Source organism: Oculina patagonica, chromosome 4 (assembly GCF_052425735.1).
Source record: "Oculina patagonica isolate OP01 chromosome 4, crgOcupat, whole genome shotgun sequence".
Taxonomy (NCBI): Eukaryota; Metazoa; Cnidaria; class Anthozoa; order Scleractinia; family Oculinidae; genus Oculina; species Oculina patagonica.
The window spans coordinates 8,866,872-8,883,697 of NC_135761.1; the positions used below are offsets into that span (position 1 = coordinate 8,866,872).

General features: G+C 39.0%; 2 protein-coding genes across 2 annotated transcripts in view; one reads left to right on the forward strand and one right to left on the reverse strand.

Annotated features, from left to right (window-relative positions):
- Positions 1–260: 260 nt before the first annotated feature.
- LOC144649379 (uncharacterized) lies at positions 261–5,495 on the reverse strand. The gene is made up of 3 exons (XM_078508867.1): positions 5,175–5,495; positions 2,153–2,986; positions 261–1,016 (listed from the first exon to the last, which is right to left on the reverse strand). The coding sequence occupies exons 1-3, from the start codon at positions 5,268–5,270 to the stop codon at positions 825–827; spliced, it is 1,122 nt and encodes a 373-aa protein (XP_078364993.1). The 5' UTR covers positions 5,271–5,495; the 3' UTR covers positions 261–824.
- Positions 5,496–14,731: 9,236 nt separating this feature from the next.
- The window catches only part of LOC144649462 (programmed cell death protein 5-like), a 43,014-nt gene continuing 40,919 nt past the window's right edge, over positions 14,732–16,826 (forward strand). Inside the window, exons 1-3 of the mRNA XM_078508952.1 lie at positions 14,732–14,856; positions 14,924–14,970; positions 15,639–15,700. Coding sequence (XP_078365078.1) covers positions 14,791–14,856; positions 14,924–14,970; positions 15,639–15,700 — 175 coding nt within the window. The 5' untranslated portion in view covers positions 14,732–14,790. The remainder of the gene's footprint in view (positions 14,857–14,923; positions 14,971–15,638; positions 15,701–16,826) is intronic.

Below are 16,826 nucleotides of genomic sequence, written 5' to 3' on the forward strand. Positions count from 1 at the left end.
GGGCGGTTTTTTTTTTTTTTTTTTTTTTGTAAAAGGGCGCGATATTTTTTACCCAATAGGGAAAAAAAAAAAAAACAAAAAAAAAACAAATTTTTACACAAAAAACCCTATCACTGCCCAACTAACAATGCTCAACAAAAAAAAATAATCTTCGTTTCTCTGTCTACTTACATCAACTTGTAAGAGTTCCTCGTTGTTCTGCTATAGTTTTCATTGTTTCCTAAGAATGATCAAAATCTTATTTCTCTTTTCAATACATGCAATACATACACGTGTCATGCAGAAAGGTGAAGAGAAGAGAATAAAGAGAATCATCAGCTAGGTGATATCGTCTTGACTTCAATAAATTCTCTGAATGTTACATTATATAAAAGGTAACGCCATTAGAAATGATAAGTAATACTTAGAGCTTGTGGCAACGCAAGCCCAATAAAAATCCAATTGTGCACAGGTTTTACATTTCCTTTAACTCTGTCCGCAAGTTTAACCAAGTCCATACTATGCTTGCTTTCCAGGCAAAGCCAAAAGGCCGACCTGGACCTGTTTTTTACACAAGATAACTTAGGTGAGCCACTAGACTTCTCGTCCGGTAGGGCATGCAGACTGGCAAAATAGTTTCCTTAAACTGGTTTGCATTGTTTAATTACTCTACAGAATTGTATGCAACTAAATTTACTTAGACAAACTACAACGTTTCTTCCTTTCTTCCCGTTTTCAATGATCCAAATGATAGGTTGCATGTGTCTCATTCACGAAACCGTAAATCATTGAAAACTTGATCTTGCATCCATTTTAAACTGCTACGAGGCCGGGGTTTTGCCAGTTTAATCAGAAATGAGCTGACACTTTCCGACCTTGAACTCAGTTGTTGCTTTATCAAATTGCAAGCTTAGCTTTTCTGTTGCTTCCTTAGGTAGCTTCAGCTTTTTCTCCAGTCTTTTCAGTCGCATGGGACGTCTTCTGCTGATGCAGGTAAAGCCGGGTAGGCAAGGGCAGGAAAAGGCAAACGAAACTTCCTGGAATGAAACAAAATAATACTTGCACGTCAAAGTGAGTTTCTAATGACCAAAACCAATAAGCAATCACATCTAATCAGTCACACAACCCAGACACATACAAAGCTCGAAGCAAAAGCATTTAGAGAAATGGTCAAAACTATTGTACTCAGACAGGACCCACCACTCTGCAAACAGACAGGTGGTCTCTTCATGTACCCTACCTTTCCCACCTTAAAAGATGGTGTCTTGTTTGTATAGCCCCCAGCCTATCAGGAGTAGAAACCAGGAAAAAGATTTAAACCTCCTTGTGCCATTTTTCCAGCAATACAAGCTTCATGCACACCGAATATGAAAGTCTCAACTTGAATTTTGAGGTCAATAAATTTTGTCCATTTGGCTAATCAGACAGGTGGTGCCTTGCATAACCCCATTAGCCCAACACAAGGTGGGTCCTCGTCGAGGACACTTGTTATGACCACTTCCCTTAGCTTTTGACAAGCCCGTGAAGCTCAAACCACGTTAAGTTTTTGTTTTGCTCCTGATAAGTTGAAGCAATGCATCAGGAGATGATTGCTCACATGGTTTAGAGCCAATTAAAACAGCTTTTAGAACCCAAAACTTAACGAAACAGGCATAATAATTTCCTGCAGCCAATTAACTGAGAAACTTCCTTCCCTTGAATCTTAGGCAATTAATTTTATGTACGACCATCCACTCAATGAGTTTGTGCTTGTCGGGGTTTCTTGTGGAGCAACGAACGAAGAGGTGAAGCAAGTGTGGAAAGGAATCTGCCAGGCTGGCAAATCCATGGATTGAGAAAACCTACCGTATTGGTTATTTGGTTAAAAGAGGCTAAAAAGGTCCCAAAATGCATATGAGTAATTTCTTGTTACTAGAGGAGGAGAACTGTTAGAAGGGTGTTGACAGCTGCAGCTGCCAAACAGAAAACGGCAAATGCCTATGGACAGTCTTCTTGAGTCTCGTTTGGCAGGAAATAAAATTAAGACAAAACAAATGCAGAAAGTCACACGCAGCCTTTATAGCGATAAAAGAATCATTGAATACAAGGTAACTAGATTACTTGGGGGCTTCGTTAGATCTCTCCATAAAAACTTAAGAATGGGACCGGGTATGCCCATAAGGAAGATGCCTACCTCTGCAACACAGAGTTGTCCAGGCAGGCGGTAACCCACGCATAGTCCCAAATCTCTCAAGCAACACCTTCCCTTCCCGCAGTCTGCAGTGTGACTGCAGTTAAGGGACACTGGATTTGGATCCTTGGGAACGTCCTTCAAAGCTCGGGCAATACACACACCAAGTGCAGACTTCAACTGCTTGTGTGGTTGGGCGCCCCTAGATTGGTCTTGATGCCGCATGCCAATGAGGAAATGGCAGAATTCGGTCATCTTGCAGTCAGCATGGGAATTACACGAGTAAGAGGTCTTTCGAGGAGGGGTTGTTATCGCGGTTGTCGGCATTGGTAGGCATAACCTGGTCAGGTTATGGCAAAAATCTCCATCATTCTCACAGTCTGAGTCAGAGGTGCATCCGGAACGCGGTGAAGAAGTTGTTGGTTCAAAGAACACGGTGAGGTTTGGTAGGCAAATGTTGAAGAAGTCGTGGCAGTATTGTCCCTTGGGACATTCGGCACTTTTCTTGCACGTTGGTACGCTTGAGCGGGACTTCGTTGTGACAGTTGCCGGGACGTGAGGATTGTCCACACACGTTCCAAAAAAGACGTGGCAGGACTGATTTTGGCGACAGTCTTCGTCTACTCTGCACGAGGGTGACGTTTTAGTTTGTCCTGTCAACCTCATTTTACTCCTCTGTGTGTGCTTAGCGAAGCAAACCTTAAGAAAGCTATGGCACACCTCGCGCTTTGCACAGTCTCTGTCTTCTCGGCATCGCAGAGTCTTCCTTCTTGGCTTGTTTGATGATGGAGCACGACACTCAAGAGTATTTTGACATCCTGTGTCTTCTCTACGCTCCTAAAATATATCAATTAAAAACACGGTTTTAACGACCATTTTTGTACACTTTTAGTTTGCACTTGGTCCTTCCCCTCCCAAGAAAGGATCTCGCTTTATTCCTCATTTCTAGTTCGGTCATGATCAAAGTGACTCGAGACGCGAAAACGGCCGGAAAAAAATTTGAACCATCTTCACATACATTCCAGCAGACCAAAGAACCAAAATCGCCGATCAACAGCGAGTCTGCAGAATATTCAAATCAGAAAAACTCCAAATTTTACCTCAAAACATTTCGGTAGGTGTTACCCGAGAAAGGAGTTAGTGATCAATATAGCCAATATTGCCTGATCATATACTGATCAAAATCTAATTTTATGTCATGACGGTTCTTCCAATTTGTTTGACAGGCACTTACCGAGTGTTTCCTTTTAGTGCTTATCGTGTACACTTTACTATTTTTAAGTAAGAAATCTTTTATACATGTACATCTTTGCTGGGCTTTTCAATGAAAAATTGTAAATGTATACTTATGACAGAGACATAAACTGTAATAAAAGTTTCACGAATAAAACTACGCTTAATATCAATTCAAGTTTAACATTGACTACACTCTTTTTTTATCTAAGACGAAATCACCTCACGGCTAGTCTAGAATTGCATAAAAAAGTTTTCGACAATTTAAACTGTAGACAATGCAAAACTATTTCTCTTCTTATCTTTCTTTAAAGAAACCTTCCATTGTTTACTGAAAATATTTGGCACGTCGCATTTCTTTTTTTTTTTTTTCTTTTGCATTTTGTATCGCTATTAATATATTGTCTATTTTTGTGATATTGTAAAAACAGCTGTATACTTTTTATAGAATAAGAAATAATTTGCTTTTTGCTTGTCTCGTTCCCTAGCCAATCATAGTATAACTGTTTGATAAGGGTTATTGATCAATACAGTGATAAAAATTCTTTAAAAGTTTTACTTATCATCAAAGTAATTACCAAGATTTCCTTAAGGAACTGTCATTGCGGTAGTTCAGCGTAATGAGGTGTTATGTATAAACTAATTTTCCTGATCTGAACGGATTTTCGCATCAATAAAAAGCTTTTAAAGAGTTTTGAGATCAATTTCAATACTTTTGACATAAAAAATTACTTTTGAACTATAATTAGGGATAATTTTTCCATATCTAATCGTTCATGGTTTCCTGATAAGACTTGTGCCGAAAAAAGACCACTAATAGCTAGCAGAGATTAAATCGAAGTTAAATGTGATACTGCGAATATTCACATCGATATTCAAAGCTTTTTGCATTGTATTTGTTCGCTGGTTTCTTCAATAGATAATTACATCGTTTCTCAGACATAGCCAAACTGCTAGTATGTAGTTATGCTAATGAACCTGCCTCACAAATACACGATCTGAGAGTCAGCAAGTAAACTGAAGTTTATAATGATAAAAAGTGGTTGAGTTTTGTACAAAATAGCTTGTTGGGCCCGACGTCTTTTTCGAAACTTCTTTGTTTCACTAAGTAAACATTTATAACAAAGCGACACATCGAAATTAATTTTGTGGGCACTGATTAGGTTCTCTACGGTCTTTATATGTCGACACGCACGAAGACGTTCGCCTGAGTGAGTGGTTAGTTTTTGCTCTAAGGTTTCTGTATGAATACCAAGAATTTGTTCATAAAGAATTTTCTCTAGGGAACTAACTTAGCTATGCAGTGCAACAGGACTAAGCATGCAAGCTTCCGTTTTTCTTTGCTCGTCATTGTATTTTAGAGAAGCATTGAGCACGTTATCAGTGCACAGCTTCCTTAACTCAACATGCTTGCCGCATTAGATACTTGATTGCTTCATACTTACCTCACACGAAGAAAGCCTTTGAAGCTAAAGTAAGGTGTACGTGTAAAAACAAGTTTAAAGCTAAACGAAACAAGCCAAATCAGCCGGTTGAAACTTGCCGAAAATCACTTAAACTACATTGAATATTTTTTCTAAGAGGTAAACTACAGGAATAGCTCATCACCGTCAAAAAGAAGATATTCCGCTGCCCATTCGATCAACCCAGGAGGTAATATAAGGGTCTAATCAGTGTTTATATGCGAGAGTACAAGTTGCAAAACCCAACAAGAAAGAAACACCGCCACGAGCTCGAGGCCCAGATAGGTCAGTAGTAACTGTACAGCTATAAACGAAATTAAGCCGTTTACCTTCAAGACGTTTACATCCGCGTCGTCTTCATTGACCGCCAAAGTAGAAGAGATTGTCAACAAAACTAGTGCTGTGAGACATGTCCTAGAAGTCATCTTGAGACAATTGACAAATACTCGAATAAGCTCTTGACTCAGCTGAGTGCTTCAGTGGTGTGGCTTAAGATTGTATTGAGAGGCACAAGCCAATTCCGCTTAGACGTCTTGTAATTTGTTTGCGCTGTTCAGAGTCGCAAAATCGAGGTGTGTTCGGGAAGTCGACCTTGTTCGATCGGAAGTTTCATCCCTTGACGCAAGACAGACAAGTTTCGGCCGGAGACTTAATAGTGAATTTTAATTGACGATAAATGGAAATAAGTTAGCCACTGTCTACTTTGATCTCTCCGGCCCTAATCAAACAACTATTTTAAAAATGCCATCTTCCATTTTAAATGTGCTGTTTGCATAAGCTACTTTCTCAGCTCAGTTAATTAAAAATGACTTTTGTGGATGTCTTAAGTGTTTTGCTAATCATGTTTACGTTTAAAAAAGAAATAAGTTTGACGTTTGAAGTGATTCGCACTCATAAAACTCTTGTAAAAGCGACAGTAGGTTTTTTCGAGCGGTTTTGTGCATTAAGATTCTATTCCAGTAATTCGTTGATGGGGTCGCTGGCTTGGTTTTATTGGTGATAAAAGTTTTCAACGTCCCCTCAAATTATTGCGTAATTCTTATCACTTTTTTACAAGTTGATGGTAAAAAAAAGTGAAAAAAGCTAACAGCACCATCTGTAGCTTGACCCTAAAACTGATGACTTTGGCAAAGACGTGCAAAAACGTAAGATTATCAATCGGAAATTTATCCCAATGAGGTGATAATGGATATACGCTTTGGTTTCTTGTCAGATGTTCGTTCTTCTATTTGTGTTTCTCGATCTCTCAAGTAGTTTTTTCCGACGGCACGGTTTGGTTCGTGTTGTAAGGAAGGGCGTTTTCTTTATATCCGCCTAGTCTCACAAATTGCAATGGTTTCCCTCCTTGCCACTTGCATAAACAGATACCAACACTTACGTACCTGAGTGATATTTTGCTCTATTTTGAGTACTCAGAGTACTCAGATACCGTCCTTGCGGTGAGAACTGTAAACATCTATAGAGACAAATAGCTTAACGGTGCGTGCATGCGTAGGTGTGTTTGTATGCCGGGAGGAGGCGGGTGAGAGGGTAGCCCACACTGAAATATCCCGCCGAATAATGATTGATTTTCTCGGATTTGATCGGCCGACCCGCATCCCACAACCATTTAAAAATGTCCCACATTTCGGATATACAGTGCAACCCCGTTTTAGGCCACCTCGTTACTTCATCATTGCCTACCGAGCTACTTTTCTTTGGCCCAAGCATCCGTTTTAGGCAAACCTCGTGCACGAAAGCTGACAGCAAGGAATGTTCTTACTAACTATAAATCATTCATATTTTCACATAGGGTCATATAGGACGTATAAAGATCTGTCTTATTAAAGGACAAAAGCAGTGAATAAACGTTTTAAAGCCAGATATAACCGTATTTTCACATACGTTGATGATATGGTGCCTAAAGACGTTTATTTACCTGAATAGCTTAGTGAACCGTCAGTTGTTAGAAATAAGGTTCGCTGTATCGAAATGTTGTGTCAAGCTTGACAATTTTCATCCCAAGCGGCATAATGTGAACAAAAGCAAAGAGCCGGTCCTGCCATTGTATTGGCAAGTCCGTAACACCTGCGAATCAGAGAGTACCGCCCTTTGTTGATCGGTGCGACATCACGCACTATTTAATATATTTCTACTCATTTAGATTCCGAGACGAGAAATATGACACTCTTACTTTTAAGAGCCACTTCACTGTAATTTTGGACCGACACAAGTAGGGCTGTCTAGGCAAAAAATATCATATCCAAACAGTAATTTATAGCTCAAAGGCAATATTCAAGGATTACCGAAAGTCAAATAAAATAAATGCACTAAACTGTTCTGCCGAGAATATAGTCTTGATGAGCGAGCAAATGAGTCTTCTAGGTTAATAAGGCCCAGCATCAAGCAAGTTTGAAAGAAGCCACATAAATCTTTTTACGACACAAAATAATTGCGCTTGGCGTTATTGCAAAAGAATGCGTGGTTTCCCAGCAGAATTAAAAATAACTTCACGGAAACGATATTTTCGAGATACTTGTATCGCCGGCGACATCTGCATCAGACAGTGCACTGGCTGAAGTGCTTCCTTTCAACAAACTTTTGAACTTCCTTACATTACGTTCCTTCGCGACCAAAACCAGGGGCGTAGCCAGCTTTTTGGAGAGTTGTAGGCCTGGTCAATTGCTTTTCGAAGGGTTTGGGGAGGAGGTGGTCTGCCGAGGAATTTTTTTTGGATCAAGACTTTCCCAAAAACAGAGGCTTGAATAACATTTTTCATAAGCAGCTTCCGGTTGATCCGGTTGCTTTGAAATGCAGAAGCTCGGAAATGCAATTTCCAGCCTTTTGGGCATCAAAAAAAGTGCGGTTGATGATTACTTTTATTGACCACAGAACAGATTTTTCAGCTGAACTTTTTTAGATTTTTAGACGGCAGTAAGAGGCCCTACAGGTGGCGGTAGACTGCCGGTTAACGGTTTGTACTGAAATCCCTGCAAAAAAGCTTTCTCCTTCACTTTCTGCTGATGTTCTGTGTATTTCACATCACCTAAATTATAACATTTCATAGGAAGGAATTGCGCCAGTTTTCACTCATTCTAAAATAACACTCTCGTCTTTTACGGCGCATGCCATTGAGCGTTTGTCTGCCACCTTGCCAGTCAAGAAGGCTCCTGAGTTTGTACCTGCTAGAAGAGCCTTGATCTCACCGCGAAAGGGTAGTTGTGAAACATATAACGCTATAACTTACGTTACAAATTGCTCTCAATTTATCTTGAAAGAGTTTTAGCCTGAATTGTTTCATTTTGAAAATACCGAGTGGCTTGAAAAATTTGTAGGCCCGGGCCTACGGGCCTATAGGCTGGCTACGCCCCTGAAAACTGTCAACGAACAAAGACAGTAACGACATTATTAAAAAAAATGGAACGTATAAAAGTAAAGGCCCTATTATTGATTCATCCCTCTTCCGTTTATCTTAAAGCTGTCTAATTTAATTTCCGAGCGGAAACAATCACAACCACAGTTTAGAGTTAACCTATTTAGATCTATTTACGTAGTTAGAGTTTTTAGAATAAACCAGTTCACAAAAACCTTCCAACAAATTAATCAAGATTAATTGGTGGTAGTGATTAATCTAATTAATTAGATTAGTGGTGATTAATCTCATTAATCTTGGTTTAAGTAACGTTAGAAATTTCTATTTTCCTAATTTTTATCATATTTTACATTTGTAGTTAGATACGTTTTGTTTTTTGTAGTAGGTCCACATTGGCCTTTTGGCTGCCTACAGTCAACTATCTCTTAACGGACATCTTTATAAGACGGGCACCTCTTTAAGACATGTACAGACACCTGTTGTTGGTCCCGTCCCTGCCGTTTTTCAAAGATGATTTTACTGTAAATGAACTCCCTATAAGACGGAGACCTCTCTAAGACGAGGAGCCGGTCCCGAAGGTGTCCGTGATAGAGAGATTTGACTGTATACCAACTAAAGCATGATGATGATGAATTCAACGCAAAGTTTATGCTCTTGACTTTATAGCAACTTGGTCCACGATAAAAAAGAGCGGTCCAAGCTGTCGATGCCGCAATACGAATTGCTAAGAATGGACCACTCACTGATAGGTTTCACCGAATTCCTTTTTCAAGACATTGTACAAAAGAAATCAGCTTGTCACGTAGTAAAAATCTATCTTTCTTCATAACTGGTGGACAGATCTACGAAAGCGGCCTCAAAATGCGCCAAACTTTGCCAGAGCGCTTTTGCCTAGAACGAATCCATAGTATTTAGGACTCATTTAGGTGGTTATCAGCAAAAAAAATTAAAAGAAAAAATAATTTTATTGGAACAAGCTTGTTCGGTTCGTATCAGGAAATATTGGTCTTATTCTTCTTTTTTTTTCTTTTCGTTTCTGTTTCTGGCAAGTTCGCATAGACCTTTCCTTCGATATATACGGTCTGTAAACATCATGTTGCTCAACTGAAAACGAGACCAATATGCTGTCTCCATAAGGACCTCTCGCTTGTGCGAAAACATCTATTTATATACCCACTTATGAGTTGTGTTATTCATTGAATTCCTTCCTTTCTATTTTACTGCTGCGTTAAACCACCAGCTCAATCGTCAACTACCGCATGATTCCGCAGTTTAGCGCCATGTTTCTAATACCTTAGCTCTCAGTGAGTATAATCTAATTTCATTGAAAAATTATAATGGTGTACACAATCCAAGAGTTAGAGGAAAAACATCGTTACCTACGACAAGATTTGAATCCACAATAGACGCGTGTTTTTTTTTTTAAATAATTGTGGCTAGACTATATTGAAACATTTCCACTGGTGGGCGGTTCGTGTGTAAACTCAAGGATGCGATTTTCGGCACTGGTGATGAAAGGGCGTTTGACGTATCTAGAAACCTTATAACTAAGCCGGGGTTTGCTGGCGGATAAGGGGTTAACTACTTTTTTGTTTTTTTTTTTTATCCTAGTTTTGTTATTTATGCCGAACATTCGTTATTTTGCAACGTTTTGTTTAGCCTGCGAACAGGCTTTCCGGAGATTTCCGAAGAGCGCTTGGACGGCGCGAAGCGACGAGATGCGAAGCGTCGAGAAAGAAATCCTGACGCATCTCTCAGGATATCGAGTGTTCGGCGTCCAAATTTTGGACGCAATGTGCTGATATCACTAGCCAATCACAAACCCTCATATACACATTGGTGGATTTTAATTATTTGTGACGTTGTCGATCTTTTTCATTTCCGGTAGAGACAAAAATCAAATAGAACGTGTCTGGTTTCTTGAGAACGGCGTTAGCGACTGCTTGCCAAGTTTTCGTTATTATGGCGATATTGTTATTTTGCGAGAAGGATTATGTTTTCTGACGGGAAAATATACTTTACGGTATTTACCCCCAAAAGCGCAGCGGCTCTTTTTAGATTATTCGCGATCATTTTGATCCGGCGCTTACTTTAGGGCGGCTTTTATTTTTTAATGAAGGCGCTTATTTTGAACTCCGCTTTAGAGCTCAAGTTTTTCGAGTACTGTGCGGTGCCTATTATTGCTCTCATTTGCGGCGCTTATTTCAAGAGGAGATTTTTCAAGTAAATCATGATGTAAGTGAACGACCTGGAGTATTTTATTTTTTTAGCAAGCGCCCGCTGTGATATGTTCAATTGCACCATCGCGTTAGATTAAGTCTAGAACATGCCATGGTAAATATTTTTTTCCCATAAAAATCAAACTGCAAACTTTTGTTGACGTCCGAGAAACGCGTGGCAGGAAAACAAGATAAAGCAAAAATAAAAATAAACTTAATTACACAGAAAGCGCTGCAGAAGATCGAAGCTACCGCGAACGAACGAGGCAAATACCTTATCATAGGAAACTAACGCTCCATGAAAATAACGCGAATTCTCAAAATTCGCGTTAATTTTTGTGAGTGTTAATTTCCGCGAGAGTGGAGTGTTAATTTCCGAGACGTAATTTTACCCCAAATTCTAGATACTGTTCAAACTCATATTGCAACTAGGAAACAATAACCTTCTCTCTCCTGCACACTATTTTCAATCTTTTACAAGGTGAAATCCTTAAATTAAAATCCTTAAATTTGTGTCATCTGCAATACTTTCAGTCCATACTTGCTTCCAGAAGAGCGGCTCTCGACATCCGTTTTTTGTACAACAGCCAAAATATTTTTTAGAGAAATTAATAATCGCGTTAACTATCTTCATTTTGAAAAATTTGCCCCTCTCTCGCGTTAACTTCAGGTTTTATTCGAAAGAAATTCTTCCTCCAATTTGCGTTTATTTGAGTCGCGTTATTTTCAGACCTTATTCGTTAACTTACAGGAGCGTTAACACTACAGCTGCCCCCGCTGTTAATCATGTCTTCTTTTTTTTTTTCCTTTTTTTAGCACATACGTTGCAACAGTCAATTATTTAACTTAATGTTTTGGCTATTCTGTCTACTAAATTGATTGGAAATCAATTTTCTGTTTGGGATGTTTCTGAAGAAAACAATCGCTGGCGTCTCGTGTTGGAACGACGACATACGATTTAAAACGAACTGTCAAAGCCAGTATGAATAAACAAAACAAAGCGAAATTATGCAAGAAATTATGCAAAAAATGATTAATGATAACGTTAATTCAATTACAAAAATGCGACTGCAACAGCTTGTATTATTTTGCCACGTCGATGTTTGAATGATCTCAAACTTTAGCAACAGCAAAGACCTCGCGCTTGTTCAATAACATCTATTTATATACCCACTTATCAGTTCTGTTATTCATTTAATTCCCTTTTTTCTATGTCACTGCTGCCTTAAAACCTTCAGCCACCAGCTCAATCATGAGCTGGTGGTAATAATTCCGCAGTTTAGCGCCCTGCAGGGCCATCTTTTTAATAAAAGACTTTAACTCTCAGTGAGCACAAGCTAATTACTTTTCACTGGAAATTAAAGGTGTACATAGTACACGCGAGGAAGGAAAAAACATCGTTCCGTGGTATGTTCTAGTCTATATATAACGTGTTGGTGCAAATAAACATATCACAGAATTCGGCACTTTGAAAAATAAAATACTCCAGGTCGTTCACTAACATATTTACTCGAAAAATATCCTCTTGAAATAAGCACCGCAAATGAGAGCAATTATAGACACCGCACCGTATTCGAAGCACTTGAGCTCTAAAGCAGAGTTTTAAATAAGCGCCTTCATTGAAAAATAAAAGCCGCCCTAAAAAAAGCGCCGGATCAAAATGATCGAGAAAAATTTAATAAGAGCCGCTGCGCTTTTGCGAGCAAATACAGTAAGTACGTATTTTCCCATCGGAAAACATAACGTTGCTAAATAACAATATTCGCCATAAATAACAAAACTAGGATAAGAAGTTAACTTATCCGTCAAACCCCGGCTTTGTTATATCGTTTCTAGAAACGTCAAACGCAACTTCACCAGTGCCGAAAATCGCATCCTTGAGTTTACAAATAAAAAACCGACCACCCATTTTCAATATAATTTAGCCACATTTATAAAAACATGCATCTATCGTTGATTCAAATCTTGCCGTAGATAAAATACGTTTTCTCATAAGGATCAAACTGCGAACTTTTCTTTACGTCCGAGAAACGCGTGACAGGAAAACAATATTAAGCAAAAATGCGAGTAAATACAGTAAATACATATTTTGCATAAACAACAAAACTAGGATACAAATTACCAAAACCCGGCTTTGTTATAACGTTTCTGGAAACGTCAAACGCCCTCTTACACCAGTGCCGAAAATAGCATCCTTGAGTTTACAATTAAAAAATTGACCGCCCACCAGTAAACGTTTCAATATAATTTAGCCACAATTATCGAAAACACGCGTCTGTCCTGGATTCAAATTTTGTCGTAGATAAAATACTTTTTCTCATAAAAATCAAACTGCAAATTTTTCATTACGTTCGTTACAGGAAAACAAGATAAAACAAACATAAAAAATAAACTTATTTACATGCACAGAAAGTGCTGCGGAACATCGAAGCTACTGCGAACGAACGAGGCATGCAATAATTTGAACACAGAACCAACTGGTATATTAGCAATTTCTTGTTGTTACCCGCATTCAATTACTAAAGATTAAGTCACTTGATACTGATAAATTTGAATAGAGATAATTTTCTGAGCGATAGAATTACGTTTTACGAAAAGAATTGGTTTTAATTTTTGTTTTGATGAACTATTCGCTACTCGCTAGTACAGGTGAAGTGAGCATCACTCGGCTGCATGTATATCTTGAGACCGAAATACCTTATTGTTACTAATTTTCGCGGGACTTAATTTTCGCGATTTTCGCGATTTTCAAAAAATCGCGAAATTAAGCCCGCGAAAATTATTTCAACGTTTTCTATTGTATTTCTATGTTAATTCTATGTTAATTATTTTTGGCCACGCGAAATAAGGCCGGAATGCCCGCGTTTTCGCGAAATTAAGTCCCGCGAAAAAGAAAGGGACCCGACACAGCGAGAGACAGGACCACAGAAACATGAGAACCAACAAAAACTGCAAATACTACCACGCCAAGCAAGAACGCCCGCGGAAAAATGGAAACAAATTGCCGACGCGCGCAACCGATGAGGTCACGTGACAAAAGCGCGGATGCGCCGCGATCCAGCCAGAAATACTTTCTGTGTGACTTCTTGTCGTGGTTTGAGCAAGATTTCCCTTGGCAAAATAGTATTTTATACCTTTACTTTATCTCCGGCTGCTTTTCGCCAGTTGACAAGTATTGTTCTTTTCTTATATTGCAGGCAAAGATAGATACACACGAACATCAACCCACGGCGGGGATGTTACACGGGGATGTTCCGCGCCGAGATCTAATCCCTTACCCTGTCATGTATCATAGACGACCATACCCATTTTTGACAGAATATGTAGCTCTTTCATATATACAGTAGAACACCGGTAACTCTAACTCGAATAACGCAAACACCCCGCTACCTCAAACTAACTTCTATCCGGTTCTTGCAACTCGCTATGGTTGCGTATTGATTAGAGCAACGAACAGATCACGTATTTGACAGTCATTTTCCACTCTTATCATAAGAATGTATGATGGTGTTAGAGTTTCTGACGGGAGAAGTTCAATTTGCACTGTACTGTACATGTATACTGAAGTGTTGAAAAATCAGTAAACTATCAATTATTAACTTGGCAAATTAAATATTCAATCGACCCCGATAACTCGAAACCACGCTAACTCGTTTGATATGTTTTTTTCTTTTCCCTTTAGAGTTCTAGTTACCGGGGTTCTACTGTACCTGCGAGAGAAAATGGTACCCCTTTGGCACACTTACAGAAGGGATACTACATCTCTTTTCTTTTAAATGAATCAACCGTATTCGGTGGGTCAAGACATTTTGAAAGGTCCTCTGTTTTAAATTCCAAAATGACAGTTTTCCCTGCCGTTTTCGATCAAGGTATCCCTTTTGAGCGGCGCCTCCCCGTATTGTTCACAATAGGGACTGAACCCCCCGGGTTTTCACTTCTTTATATTATGGCAGCGCTACTTTTTGGAAGTTATTTCACAGTTTACTACTAGCACATACACCTAACATGCCCTTTAGCGGAGAAAACCGCCAACCAGTAAACCCCGTCATAAAGTCCCCCCATCCCTTCCACTAAGATAATAGCCGAGACCAGGAGCCCGCCGAGACTGACTTGAGACTTGAGGGGACTGAGGGGCAGTGAGGGCGGCTTTAATAGCTGGCCCGACAAGTGATACGAAGCGAAGAATCCACGTATACGTATTGAAAAAACTAACATCGGGAAGGAACATTTTAAAACAAAGAACTACAACACAACAAACAAAGTAAAGAGCTCGAGAGAAATGACGGAAATTCGTAACGCAGCAGGCAGGCTAGGTTACTTGGTAGAATTACAAAGGCGTGGTCACTCAATTCTCTAGTTCATCTCCAATCAAACATGGCGGACGAAGAGTTGGCAGCGATTCGAGCGAAGCGTATGGAGGAATTGCAGACGCAATATGGGGTATGTTCTTTTTAAATATCAGCCTTCGGTTTGATCATTTGTTTAATGCACTCTTTGTAAAATGCAGGGTCAAAATGCAGCACAAATGCAACAACAGCAAGAGGCTATGAAAAGGTTTGTTGATCGGTTAGACTAAGATAAGCGATCGATAAATTAAAAAGCTCAAAATCTGATCTGTGGATGTATTGATTTTATTATACAGTATATTCAGTGAGATAAACTTTGTTGTAAACATTCAACTTCAAGGGTAACTTTTGTCACTTGCTAATATTAAACGACATTAAAGTTAGAAGAAGATGAAATACAGATGGCGAACCGCCGAATGAAGAAAAATCGATCCAGCGTGGTTGACCCGATGGTGAGTGGAAGCACGCCTGACAGAGAGGGAGACGCGGGCGAATCCGCCGGGGCAACGATCCGAGACTGTGTGCCCATACTCTCTTCACGTTGTAAGGCTTCAGGCTATAAAATTCTGCTGACATTAAAGTTGTTAACAGGGAAAAATTTTGTGGCAGCTGTGTAAGTTTATTAAAGTTTATAAGCTTATGTTTTAGTTTCCAAAATTATCTCGTCTGCCATCAGAGAAGCTAAAATGAATGTGGGTGTATTGGTTTTATTGTCCAGTGTATTCAGTGAGATTAGCTTTGTGGAAAACATTCAACTTCAAGGGTAACTTTTGTCATTTCTAATCAACTACATAAAAGCTGTCAACAGGGAAAAATTTTGTGGCAATGTAAGTTTAAGCTTATATGTATTAATTTCTCAAATTCTCTCGTCATCAGGGAGGCTGAAATGAAAAACAGCATGCTGTCACAAATTTTAGATCAGGGTGCAAGAGCAAGATGTAAGTTGATGGTGGTAAATTATGTTAACATATTTTTGGTGCCACTCCTAAGGCCCCGGTGGAGGGGAGCTTGTTTCTTTGAATGTAGGTCAAAATGCCCCCAAGACAAAATGCCCCTGGGATTTTTACCTAGAATAAGCTTAGGGGCGGACCATTAAGAAAAGTGATAGGGGGGTGGGGGATTTTCAGCTTGCGCTTGCACAAATTTTTTTTTACGCCCATTGCTTGTGTAGGAATTTTTTTTGTAGGTGTAACCAGCTGCTCGAATTTTTTTTAGACATGTTCTTTTTTTAGACAACTAGTTTTCTTTAGACCAGATGTCATGTATTGCTACTTTATACCATGCTTTTGACAGATGTTGCTTTGTTGACGATTTGCTAAATAGCTTAAATATATCCAAAAAAATTGTTGTTATTCATTGATTTAATCCTTTAGGGACTGGTCAATACGTACTGGGGGCTGGGCCGGAACACTTGGAAAAGTGGCGGCTAGAGGGAGTTTATCAAAACCGATGTTATGATCACAAGCCATCTAGGGTAGTCCGGGGTTCCATGCTCCCCCAGAAAACTTTTATATTTGGGTCACCTGAAAACGCTAGAAATACATCTAAAACTGCTCGAGTCAAACGATTTATCAATTATGCCGATGAATACCACTGGGGATTTTCTTGTTACTAGAGTGAATTCGTGTAACCCGTTTTTTATATGCAAATGCGCCGTGTAATATTTAAATGAGCTGTACAGGACAACAGAAAATTGCGGACAAATCATAAGTATTATTTGCATGTGGAAGTCAGGTTAAAATTCAAGCATTTACCAATATGTAAAAACCAAAACAGATAACGGGGCTTAAAATTTATCATGCCTTGAATTGTCTTGCGATTTTAGACAAACATTTTATATTCAACATCCCGTAAAGAAAAACAAACTAATTTTCGATTTAGGTTGAACATGTTCTTGAAGTGCTAAAAGAAAGACACGTCCTGTTTATACTTATTTTCTGTCTAACTATTATAGTGATTTTTTTTGAGGTTTTCTGACCACTCGTGTATTGTTTTATTGTACACAAACATTAGAATATTATACGACTCATTAACATATAAAAAACGGGTTACACGAATTCACTC